At 39.9% G+C, this 13,488-nt stretch overlaps 1 protein-coding gene across 1 annotated transcript in view; it reads left to right on the top strand.

Moving 5' to 3' along the window:
- The window catches only part of LOC126088424 (uncharacterized), a 471,147-nt gene that overhangs the window by 422,912 nt on the left and 34,747 nt on the right, over window positions 1-13,488 (top strand). The window contains exons 6-7 of the mRNA XM_049906567.1: window positions 1,560-1,577; window positions 10,103-10,331. Of these exons, the coding sequence (XP_049762524.1) occupies window positions 1,560-1,577; window positions 10,103-10,331 (247 nt within the window). The remainder of the gene's footprint in view (window positions 1-1,559; window positions 1,578-10,102; window positions 10,332-13,488) is intronic.

The raw sequence follows: 13,488 nt of genomic DNA, 5'->3' as shown, positions 1-13,488 counted from the left end.
TTAATTATATTCCCTGGGTCCCATGGTTACTCTGCAAGGCTGCATTACTGCCAGGAATTATGTGACCATTTTGGCCGATCAGGTCCATCGTATTGTACAATATTTTTTTTCTGATGATGCTGTATTCCAAGACGACAGGGCCTCCATTTACACAGCTCACATTATTCAGGTCCTATTTCATGAGCAGGAGGATGTATTGTTGCATCTTCAATGGCCTCCACTGTCATCAGATCTGATATTATTGAACCTTTGTTGTCTACTTTGAAGAGAAGGGTGACTATTCACTGCTCACCTCCATTGTTGTTACAGGACCTTGCCATTATTTTGCAGGAAGAATGGTATGAGATTCTCTTGACAACCATAGAGCATCTATGTTTACCCATACCAAGACAATTGGCAGCTATTTTGAATGCAAATTGTTTTCCTATACCATATTAGGCATGGCAATGTGTTGTGTTTGTGGCTTTCCATGTACCTGTAAAAAAAAAAAAAAAAAAAAAAAACTGCTCACATCACTGAACTACCATTTGTCTTCCTTTGGTAGTCCATGACTGTTTTTTCATCCTCAAATGTTGTTGTTAAGTTATGACAAGGTTCACAAAATTCAATCACCTTGTTAGCAATGGAAAAGCAGTTCACTACATTCGTGTTCTCCTCATTTTGGAACACACTGTTACCTTTACTAAGGAAATGTTGGAATCCAAAATTTTTAGCAAAATTTTGCTTTATTTTGGTTGGTGGTATATAGCTCTGGTGGCATATAACTCCAGAGGTGAATTCTATGTGGTAGGTAACTACACTGACATCCTACCACCTGTTAGCGATTAGAAAATTGTACATTGGTTTGCTTTAATTAACATAAAACAGAAAAATACTGCTAGCCAAAAATAAGTGTCGAATGTGATAAAAAGTTCTCCAAAACATTAATACACAAACAAGTTGAAAAATATGACACACACATTTTTTTGGAAATTATTTATCTCTGAACTTGTAACATGTTTCAAGATAGCAATGGCAAAATCCCAATAAAGACAAGAAGGATAAAAAGAACTGAAATGCACACAATGGAAAGAATCAGTAAGGGATTGAGTCAAATGAAAAATGGAGAAACTCTTCTATGGATGAGAGCATTACCTCTTTTCTACATATTTACGAATATTGCAGTGCTTTACTAGGCATGTCCTATCAGTGGTGGCACGCTGTAGCCTTACATTAACTTTTTAAATGAGTTCTTTTATGGGGTCCTATAGTTAAAGTATGTGTGTGTGCATAATTAAGGTTCCATGATGAAATTTTCACTATGGAGTTTTGTTTTGTAGCTTACAGACAAATTAAAACTGTGTTATGGAATAGGACTTGAACCTGGAATATTGCCATTTGCTGGCCTTGGCATCACAAACTGAGCTAATTAGGCAGCAGTACTTGAGGACCACAGTTTCAGTTCTGCTAGTACCAATCTTCATGAAAAGCAAAATTCCAGGTTTGAATCTTGATCTGTTCACAGTTCTGATCTGTAATTAAAATTCTTGAAGTTAATACAAAGTTTCTTTCTTTTTCAGCTGCTGCATCAAGACTAGGTAAGCATGTTTTAATTGGAGCTAATACGTAATGTAAATAAGGAGAAAACAGCAGATTATTCTGCAGATGGGTAAATCACCACTAGATGATTAACACCTTGACAAATATCATTACCTATCTCTTAGACTTTTTTTCCCAAATGATTTGCTATTATAGTTTACATCTTTTCAATATGTGAGTTGCATAAAACTTGAGACAATAATTAGTTAATAACTGACTAATTTCTAGTCCAGTTACAGAAGTTCCATGCTTGTGACATATGTCACTGATGTAAAACATACGTTTAAGAAGTCAGTTGAATGGACCAATATGTAGAGGCAAGGCATGTTAAAAATTTGCACATGCAAAGGGAGAGAGACATTCAGAAGTCCACATATCATCAAACAAGCTTATATGATGTGGAATGTTTGTTGCATTCATCCGAGTGTAGTGTAATAGTCCAGGGGGCTACACATTAAGTTTTGTATATAATATAGCAAATGGGGCTGCTTTTAATGTCGTCTAACAGTAAACATATTTACAGCTGATTCAAATGCTTTCAGCATGGAAAGGAAATTTTTGAATGGCCCACATTCCTATCAATCACCAAAATCCATAGAATAGAGAAAATCAAGCTAGTGTGGTAGAAGCTTAAGTACAGGGTGATCAATCCTTAACGCATCCATCTGAGCCCAGCGGCAGCACTGATGGGAGTATATTTCCTCTCTCCTGTGAGGCATTTGCTTGTGCAAGTAGCTCATATGTTGAGTGAAAGTGTTTCAAGTTAAATGGTGAAATACAAATATTCTATTCACTAAAGAGGATTCATGTATGATTCATATATGCATACAGAATCGGTGGGTGCAATAAGATTATTATTTCAAGAATTTCCTGATGATGAAGTTCCTAATCAGAGTGCGATTCATTGCTTTATAAATTAACTTCGTCAAACAGGAAGGGTCATGACAGGAAACATAGACAGACCATACAGTACTCACAGAAGAAACTATGATAACATTGGGCATACTCTTAAAAGTTCTCGCAGAAAATCAGTTCGAAATCATTCTTGGGAAATTGGTGTTTGCAGTGGCTCTGTTCAAATGGCTACAAAGTTATCGAAGTTACAACCCCATAAAACAAGTGCAGTGATAGAATTTAAACTAGATGACCCTGCAAAAGGGTTGCAGTTTTGTGAATGGATTGTGAGTAGAGCACATGATGGAGAAACTGACCCTCGTCTACTTTATTTTCAAACAAATCGTGGTTCCACCTAAATGGATACACCAATTCACAAAATAACGATTATTCAAGTTCTGAAAATCTTGACATAAAACATGAGGCACTCCTGTACTGTCAAAAAATAAAAGCACGGTGCGCTGTTAGTTGTGAGGGCTTTTTTTCTAGGAAACTGTAAAGAGTGATAGGTATGGGGAAAACATTTTGTCAGCTTTTTTTAGCCAATTAACTGAAAAAGAACATGCTTTCATGACTTTTCAGCAGGATTCTGTGACAGGACATACAGCCAACTTCTCATTACAGGAAATCCACGATATGTTTCAACATAGAGTAATCACTAACAACATGTTGCCTCCTCGTTCCCCGACTTAACCTCCTTTGATTTTTATCTGTGAGGGGCATTAAAAGAGAAGGTGTAAAAATCAAGTCCACACGCTTTAAAGGAACTTAAGAGTAACATTCATCAAGAAATTGCTGCATTTTTCAGAGATAACTGCATAATGCAATGATCAGTTTCCTAAACAAATGTCAGAAACATTTGAAAAATGAAGGTGGTCATTTCAAGCATCTCCTTGCTTTTCTTTTTAAGTGTTTATGTTATGTGTGTTAAAAATAACAAACAGAGCTATATTTACTGGAGATCCTCCTGTTGCCCACATAACAGGCACAGCAGCTGGCCTCACCAGCTGGATGCACGCTGTGAAAGCAGTGTATAATAAGCAGCTGTCTCTGAGCTTGATATGATGTGAATTGGAGGTAAACACAGACTGCATTAGTGGCATCATTCACATAGTTTTGAATGAATTAGTGGAGGATCCCCTGTACATATTCACTAATTACTGTCAGAAAGTAACACAGAAGGAAAACTCGTAGATTTTGCTGGCATGTGTTACAGAGATTTTTTTTTGTTAGGTATCTACACATGAAATGAGGCTTAACTCCACTAGTTTGATCCAGAGTAAAGACCTACATAACGTGAAGAATGCAAAACAATCCTTTAATGTTAGACCAGTGTATTAATGGCAGGATTCTTGAATCAGTCAGTGATTAAATATAATATTAAATACCTGGTGGAACAACATAAAATGTAATGGCTACATAAGTTCAGTTGTAGAGGAGGCAAATAGAGAGCATACATGAAACCTTATGTGGCCCAGTTCTTGGGTACAGCTCAAATGCTGGGAATCTCCCAACAGGCCAGGAAAGGAAGACATCGGAGCAATACAGAAGCAAGCTGCTAGGTATGTTATGAAAATGCTCTATATGAGTTTGGATGGGAATTGCTAGAGGGAAGGAGATACTTTTGCAAAACTTAATTGAATAAATTGAGAGAACCAACATTTGTGACAGTCTGCAGATCTGTATTTTGTCCTTATGTGAGGTCAGCTTTGTGGGCAGCAGAATAGAAGATTAATACTCATCGAGCAGCAACATTTTTTTCTTGCCTCATTTACGAATGGAACCAGACTAGCAATGGTGCAAAGTACTATCTGTCTAACAGTGACTTCCAGAGTATGTAATAGATATGAAGACAAGCTTCTGGTGGCACTGGATATAATGACCTAAGAGATGACTAATGACATGTGAGGAGAATGTTCCCCCTTGATTAAAAAATAACCATCTTCAGCTGACAGTTGCAAGCAGTATTTATAAGTTTTGCTTTGTGTGTCTTAAACAATGGAGACTATGTTGGAGGTGAAGAAAGGTATTTGTTGAGATCTTTTGTTTGCATTGTCTTGCCATAGCATTGACTAAATGTTTGACGTACATTGTGTCAGTAGAGAGATGAGGGGCCTAAAATTTATGACTAAATGTAGTCATTCCTTTTATTGCTGTCAAAAATTTCTATTGCTATGAAAATTTTGGCATTTTTGTCATTTTCAAGCATCAAATCATGATGTGATGGAACACAGCTCCCAGCAGTCTGAATGCAAAGATGTACAGTGATATGGAGGGGCTTCAAAATGTGAGTTACACTTGGATGTGCACAACAGTGGCAATTGCACATTAAGAGCATTCCATTCATCAATCAGGTTGGATGGACGAACTTCACCTCAATCAAGATGTAGTTGCTTCAAGTGCTGTAAGAATAGCTTTCATCTTAGGACTGCTAGGTCCAGAAGCACCAGTGGGTAAAAAATAGATGCTATTGTAGACAGAACATTACACTCATTAACCGTTGAGCATTGATGACTCTTGAGCTGCACATTGCACTGAAATGAGTCGAGTCTGGGTTCCAAAAGATTTCTAACATTGTTATAGCTTCTTAACCATTGAGACAGCAAGGTAACAATATTCCTCTGTCCTGCAGTGGAATTTGTTCCATTTGTTCCTTAACATTGTGACTATTGGAACATCTTTTCCTCAGTGGAAAATTCCCTCCAGAACCAAGTAGTTGACTTGGGAATGAAGATCTTGGGCTTCAGCTTCTGTAGCTGACCTGCCTGGAGACAAGCTACATGACAAAGTTTGTGGTGACATTGTTTTCGAAACTCAAATGCTGGTGACACTGTAGACTATTGATATTCTTGAATCAGTCCAGGTGATGATACCTGCCTTGAGTGAGTGCTCTGCAAGTTCCTATCATCAGGATGGACAGACAGTTGACAGTGTATTTTTGCTGTGTCAGCTGACAGAACCACATTAAAGAGAGGGCAACATTTTATAGTAATGGAAAATAAATCTGGTTGGATAGTGTGACAACCAACAAGATATCATCGAGGCATACTTCAGTAGAAGTGGTAGCAGAGCCATCAAATACTGCTGTCAACTTAGTAGCAGAGCTGTATTGCTTGAAGGCAATATGGTGTGGAAGGTGAAACTTTGGTCCAACAATATCCTATATGTGCCGTAGGTCAGATTAGTCTTGCACGACTGCAACATTTTCCCTTTTCAGATTCTGTTGCCTTCTAAATCTTCTCTCAAGATGCACCAGTCTTAGAGGGGTCTACCTTTGCAGATTGACATGTAGGATGTCATCTCTAACAAAGCATGTGGTGACTGTAGGCATGTTGCATGAAGCCGAATGAATCCCACCAGACAAAATCCAGACAAATTTCATTTCAATCGGTACTGGATGATGTGGTTTCTCCAACCTTTTGTAGGAAAGGAACATTGCGACATTCTCCTTAACAACACAACACCATACTACAATGTTGTATTAATCCACTGATATCTGGCAGCGACATTTCAGTTAGAATATCCTCCCCTGAACAGTAATTACAGTTAAGTATATGAGTATAGGTTGTGGTGCAGGAACGATGACATCTGAAAGTTTGGGTCTGGCTTTGAGTCGCACACAGATAGCTGAAGTGTTTAAAGTGACCACTTGTTTAAAGTGGGAAATCTGGGTTCAAGACCTGGTCCAGCAAAAATTTTCATTGTTGTCATTCCCTTATATGGTTGACAGTGGTTCATGTGTGCAACTACAAATACACTTCATATATCTTACATGAAAGCCATTATGCATGGAAGACAGTTCAAGGCTGGAGGTATATGATACTAAGACTACAAAGGCAATTTTTAAGCCATTCATAACTGATTACTTTGTTACTGTTTCAGTTTCCCTGCCATGCCCTTAGATATAAAAGATTGTTGGCTCGTGCTATCTAGCAGTACTGTACAATATTGCTGTGTACTCGTGCTTTCTGTAATGTTGACAACTGCTATTGCCAACAAAGCATTACAGTTCATACTAGGTCAGCAGAGGGGTAGTGTGGAACCACTCCATGGATTTCCTTTTTGTCTCTGGTTTGAAATGATGAGCCCATGTTTCATAGAGTTCAACAAAAAATCATCATGATCACCCTCTAATGTGCAAGCCTGATGATCTTTTGTTAGGTGGTGAGGAACCCAGCGGGCACACACCTTTGAGTATCCCAACTGGTGGACGAGTGTGTCTGCACTACCAACAGAGACATCCAGTTGTGCAGTGAGGCGTTTGATTGTAAGCCATTGATCACCTCGAATAATTGTGTCCGCACATTCCAACATTGCAGGAGTCACAGTTGTATGTGACCTGCTGGCACACAGATCATCTGACAGATTTGTGCGACCTTGTTGTCATAGTGACAGACGTCTAGCCCAACAACTCATTGTGTTCATTTTTTCACTACCAGGTCTCCATAACATTCTGCCAACACCTATGAATATCTGTGATCAAGGGCGTACCTAGGATCTGAACTGTGGGTGGGTGGGGTGGGGTGTGGGGGGGGGGGGGGGGAGGCAGGCAGGTCATACTAGTCTTAGGAAACAAGGACTTGAGACAACATACAGCACTTCTTATTAAATAAAACAGTAAACCAGTGAAAAACTGCTTTTAATAGACATTTTAAATACAAGAATGCACTTGTACAATCCGAGAAAACATGCAGCATTTATTATTAAATAAAACAGTAAACTAGTGGAAAAACTGCAAATATCTTCTAGGGGGGGGGGGGGGGGGGGAGAGGCAGCTGCCCCACCCCCTATCCCCTCGCTGGGTACGCCCATGTCTGTGATGCCGTGGCTTCCTGCCAAAAGAAGAGGATTTTGGCTTTGATCCAATTCCTCTGAGATTATATTTGTATGTTCAAATGCTGACAAAAATGCAAATTCTTCCTTTCTGGAATCTAGGTTGTCTGCCAAATATGAGATAAATCTAATGTATATTATTTTTTCAATAACTGAGAAAATAATAAGGTACTTACCAAATACAAACTTCACTGAGCTGAGGGAACAAACACTAGTTGTAGAATTCTGCACACAAAGCAAACAAAGAAACTGCACTGGCATTCCATTTTATTCATTATTTGTTATGAATAATAAATACGTATTTGCAGAGAGGAATTAGCCCTTTATCTGTGAATAATTTATTCATGAATAAACTTCTTTGAGTGATCTACAAATTTGAATAATTATCATTGGAAAATCCAGGAGGGAATGTAACATATTGTGAAAAACAAAGTTGCTACTCACCATATAGTGGAGATGCTGAGTCGCAAATAAGGCTCAACAAAAAGACACTCACAAATACAACTTTTAGGCAGTAAGGCCTTCGTCAAAAACACTTCCTTCCTCTTTCAGCTCAGTTAACATAACCGACTTTAATGAGTTGTTGTTTGTTGTTGTGGTCTTCAGTCCTGAGACTGGTTTGATGCAGCTCTCCATGCTACTCTATCCTGTGCAAGCTTCTTCATCTCCCAGTATTTACTGCAACCTACATCCTTCTGAATCTGTTAAGTGTATTCATTTCTTGGTCTCCCTCTACGATTTTTACCCTCCACGCTGCCCTCCAATGCTAAATTTATGATCCCCTGATGCCTCAGAACAGGTCTTACCAACCGGTCCCTTCTTCTTGTCAAGTTGTGCCACAAACTCCTCTTCTCCCCAATTCTATTCAATACCTCCTCATTAGTTATGTGATCCACTCATTTAATCTTCAGCATTCTTCTGTAGCATCACATTTTGAAAGCTTCTATTTTCTTCTTGTCCAAACTATTTATCGTCCACGTTTCGCATCCATACATGGCTACACTCCATACAAATACTTTCAGAAATGACTTCCTGACACTTAAACCTATACTCGATGTTAACAAATTTCTCTCCTTCAGAAATGCTTTCCTTGCCATTGCCAGTCTACGTTTTATATCCTCTCTACTTCGACCATCATCAGTTATTTTTGTCCCCAAATAGCAAAACTCCTTTACTACTTTAAGTGTCTCATTTCCTAATCTAATTCCCTCAGCATCACCACACTTAATTCGACTACATTCACAAATACAACGAGACCTATTAGTTAATTTGCTCAATTTACCTGTGAGAGCCTACAGTGTTCCTGGACTAAGTTTTTTGTCAGTTAGAAACAGTGTTGACAATTACAATCAATTGTCATGTTCTATAACAACGACATTTTTCATTTGATGTGTCCAAAATGCATCTCGGTGTCAGTGCAGTTTTAGCTGCAGACCAAATGTGAGCATCATTTTAACATCTATTCATTCACACAAATTTACAGTGCCCCACCTAAATCAATCCCACCTTCAGTAACATTGTGTTTGATTATCACTTTCATCTTCATTGCCCATAATATTAATCAGTCAGTGTGGTAATATTTGATGAATACCAGTTATTCGGCATATACACACTCCGTAAAAAGCATGGAAAATTTGCAGCTAAAAAGAAACTTTAGTTCTAAATGCATTCTGACACTTCCCAGACCTATTAGTTTTGTTACATTGTGGTGAAGTTCTAGAGAGTCCATGTTTCCTTAGCCTTGTGGCAGGGCGACTTGCCTGTTGCCTGGTACTGTGTCATGTGATACCAAGTGGGGAAACAGCTGACCATGTACTCTGCTGTGCATGTGGAAAGCGAGTGATGTAGACAAATGCTACTCGATGCCAACCGACCATGTGGGTGCAGTGCTCTACTGTCTAATCAGATGAGGTTTTACAAAGTGGGGATGCTTCTGACCTCTAACTTCTGTGATAAGGTGTGAACATCCAACACCTTGTCCACTATTCCTGGTTTCAGCCCTTCAACCACTTTCTGTAAGCGGTCACGACAATTGCTCCCAAATACAGGAGTCTTCACAGTTCCAGGTTCCCTAAACTTTCTCAGTAGTGTTTCACAGAAAGAATCTCTCTTCCCTCCAGCGATTCTCATCTGAGTTCACAGAGCATTTCCATAACACTTGCGTGTTGATTAAACCTACTGGTAACAAATCTGATGGCACACCTCTGAATTATTTGAATGCCCACCATTATTTTGTCATGATGGGCATCCCAAACATTCAAGCAGTACTGAAGAATGGATTGCACAAGTGTTAAGTACATGGTCTTCTTTACAGATGAACTACACTTTTCTAGGTTTCTTCCAATAAACCAAAGTTGACCATTCACTTTCCCTACAACTGACTTTATATGCTCGTTCCATTTCATGTCACTTTGCAAAGTTATGCCTAGATATTTAATCAATATGACTGTGTCAAGAAGCAGAACACTAATACTGTATTCGAACATTACAGTTATGCCTAGATATTTAATCAATGTGACTGTGTCAAGAAGCAGAACACTAATACTGTATTCGAACATTACAGGATTGTTTTTCCTACTCATCTCCGTCAACTTAAATTTTTCTGAATTTAGAGCAAACTGTCATTTGTCACACCAAATAGAAATGCTGTTCAATTCCTCCTACAGTTACACAGAGATGACACTTTCCCTTTCCCTACGGCATTGTGCTGACAACAAGTGAAAGTAAGTAAGTTAGTGCTTTTACACAGTTGAGTAGTGTAGCTCGTCTAGCTAGGAGACTACTCTGGCTGTGGCAGGGGAGAGCGACTTCGCGGTGTCACTGATCGACAATGCACACGCACGTGCTGCCGGCCTGGCAGGCTACCACGGCGTGCTGAGTGTGACACCAACACACCTGGTGCTGCGTGACCCCTTCCTGGAGGAGGTCCGTATGCGCATCGACTGGCGTCAGCTGCACCAGTGCCATGTGGCCGCCGCCACCAACCCTAGCGACGAGAATCGCATCTGCGTCCTACATACCAGCAGGTGAGTTTCAGCCATCTCCCATCAGATAATTGTTTCCAAGAATAGAGTGATTATGTACTATTGGACTACTTCATAAATGCACACTACTTTTTAAAAGTATCCAGAACTCTTTTTTAGTGCACATTAATGAGAGATGTATCCAGTCCACTTTTATGATGGCTTGGGCTCTTGGGGACACTTTCAGCGAGCTGTCTGCATGTCTGTGGAGGAATGGCCCATTCTTCCTCAAGAGCTGAAACCAGAGAAAGTAGTGATGTTTGGCACTGGCGTCTGGAGCAAGGTCGACATTCTAACTTGTCCCAAAGATGCTGCATTGCGTTCAGGTTAGATTTTGGGCAGGTCAGTCCAGTTCTGGAACATTGTTATCCACAAACTATTGCCTCGCAAATGCTGCATGTTGCATTATGAAAGGGTGCGTTGTAATGCTGACACAAATAGTTACCATCTACGAACTGTTCCTCAACTATGCATAGTACATAATGTGTTCATATCCTTGTGAATTTAGCATTTTCTTAAGTGCAATATGGGGACCACACCCTAACCATGATAAACATTCCTGTTCTGTAACACCACCATCTCTGTACTTCACTGTTGGCACTACATGTGATTGCAGGTAACTATCTGCAGGCATTTGCCAAACCCAGACTCTTCCATTGGATTGCTATGGGGTATGGTGTGATTAATCACACCAAATCAATTGTGTCCAGTCGTCCACTGTTCAGTGGTGTCACTCTTTACACCACCTCAAGCATCGTTTAGCACTGACTTCCGAAATGTGTGGCTTATGAGGAACTGCTCGATCATTGTACCCCATTCTTTTTAACTCCCTACAAATAGTCTCTGTGCTATCTCCATAGCGGGTAACACTCTGGAACTCACAAGTGATTCCTTCCACTAATTTCATACAGTTTTTTTTTTTTTTTTTTGCTACCTGGTCTACATGTGGTTGTTTCTTCCTGTTTCTAATTCACGATCACATCACCAACAGTCAGCTTTAAAAAGGTTGAAATGCACCTTATGGATTTGTTACTCAGGTGACATCCGGTGGTGTTCACGTTGGAAGTCATTGGGTTCTCGTGACTGCTTCATTCTGCTGTTACTGCTTCAGTACTGATAACACAGTGCTCCATACCTCCTTTTATCTTGGTAGATCTGCCTCTCCTGACATCTAATGGTCAATTCTGCATTACGTGGGGGTATCCAGATACTTCGGATCAGATAGCGTATGTTTTCATCTTTGATGACAATTATATACTTACATTATTGCTACTGATTTCATTAATTTAAGAATGTAACTTACTCTAGAAATAGCTATTCAGAGTACATAAAAATATTGTAAGCCAAAAAATTCATAGTGTCTTCTCAAGACAGGATTATTTATAAGTGCATCTAGGGCTTCAGAAGACAACTGCATGAAAACAAGGCTACAGAAAACAGACACGCATCAGTGGATAGAGTATCTCTTAAAGTGTTTAACTCGTATTACAGGAGCTCACTTTGGGTACCAGTTGTTATGCAGCAAACATCAATATGAGGTCTGTTCAAAAAATTCTGAAACATTTGTAATTTCATGTCAATGGTGTGTTGGAGCCAAATGTGGTTGGCAGCCCTGCACATGCCTGTGTTTAATGTGTAACTGCTGGAAGTTTCATTGTTGTATGTCTGTTATTGTTCAGTGCTGTACTAAGTAGAATGTTGTGTTGCACAGTTTATGAATTTCAAGATAGCAAAGGTAGAGGAGCAACCCGAACCCGTCTGCATTAAATTGCGCATGAAACTCCAGAAAACCTTTACAGAGACACATCAAATGATGTAGGAAGCCCATGGTGATGAGTGCTTAAGTCATACTTAGTGTTACGAATGGTTCACACAGTTTAAAAATGGCTGGATGAAAGTTAAAGATGAACCTTGTTCAGGATGCCCTTCAACATCTACTGATGATGCTCTTGTCAGGAATGTCAACAAAATTGTGCAAGCCAATTGAAGACTGACTGTCAGAGAGATAGCAGATTAGCTCACTGTACTTGCATTTGGGAGGATGACAGTTCAGTCCCGTGTCCGGCCATCCTGATTTCGGTTTTCCATGATTTCCCAAATTGCTCCAGGCAAGTGAGGCAAATGCTGGGATGGTTCCTTTGAAGGGGCACGGCCGACTTCCTTCCCTGTCCTTCCCTAATCCGATAAGACTGATGACCCCCAAACAACCCATCCCAACCCAGAGATAGCAGAAGAGTTTAACATTTCAGTTGTATCATGTCGTGCAATACTGACGCAGCATCTTGGAATGCATAGTGTTGCTGCCTAGTTTGTCCTATGGCTCGTGAGTTAAGACCAAACAGACCTTTGCGTTGCAATCTGTGAAGAGCTTTCAGATCATGTAAATGAGAACAAGATGTTCCTCAAGAGTGTCGTAACTGGCAATGGTGAGATATGGGTCTATGGTTAGATGTCGAGACTAAGGTTCAACCTTCAGATTGGATCAGGAAAGGTTCTCCAAGACCACAAAAAACTTGTCAGGTCAGGTCAAATGTCAAAGCCATGCTGATAGTTTTCATTGACTTTGAAGGACTAGTTCATCATGAATTTGTGCCACAGGGACAAACTGTTAAAGTGGCACTATTGGGATGTGTTGTGACCCATGTGAGAAAATATGAGAAGGAAATGGCCTGAAATGAGGCGAAACAATTCATGACTCTTGCATTATGATAACACAGCTGCATAACATTCATCCCTGTTGGTGTGTGACTGTGTACCAAAAAAACGAAATCGCTGTGCTACCTCATCCTCCGTACTCTCCAGACATGGCCCTGCCGACCATTTTCTTTTTTTTTTTATTTCCAAAGTTGAAAACCTGTAAAATGGATGAAGATTTGCAATGACAGATGAGATAAAAGAAAATTTGCAGGCAGTGCTTTGTGCAATCCAGCAAGAGACATACCAAGACTAGAATGAAATTTTCACTCTACAGCGGAGTATGTGCTGATATGAAACTTCCTGGCAGATTAAAACTGTGTGCCGGACCGAGACTCAAACTCGGGACCTTTGCCTTTCGTGGGCAAGTGTCCTAGCAACTGAGCTACCCAAGGATGACTCACGCCCCGTCTTCACAGCTTTTTCCGCCAGTACCTCGTCTCCTACCTTCCGAACTTCACAGAAG

This window comes from Schistocerca cancellata, chromosome 6, assembly GCF_023864275.1.
Source record: "Schistocerca cancellata isolate TAMUIC-IGC-003103 chromosome 6, iqSchCanc2.1, whole genome shotgun sequence".
In the NCBI taxonomy this organism is placed as follows: Eukaryota; Metazoa; Arthropoda; class Insecta; order Orthoptera; family Acrididae; genus Schistocerca; species Schistocerca cancellata.
The sequence above is the reverse complement of the archived record's forward strand: the minus strand, read 5'-3'. Positions and strand labels throughout refer to the sequence as shown.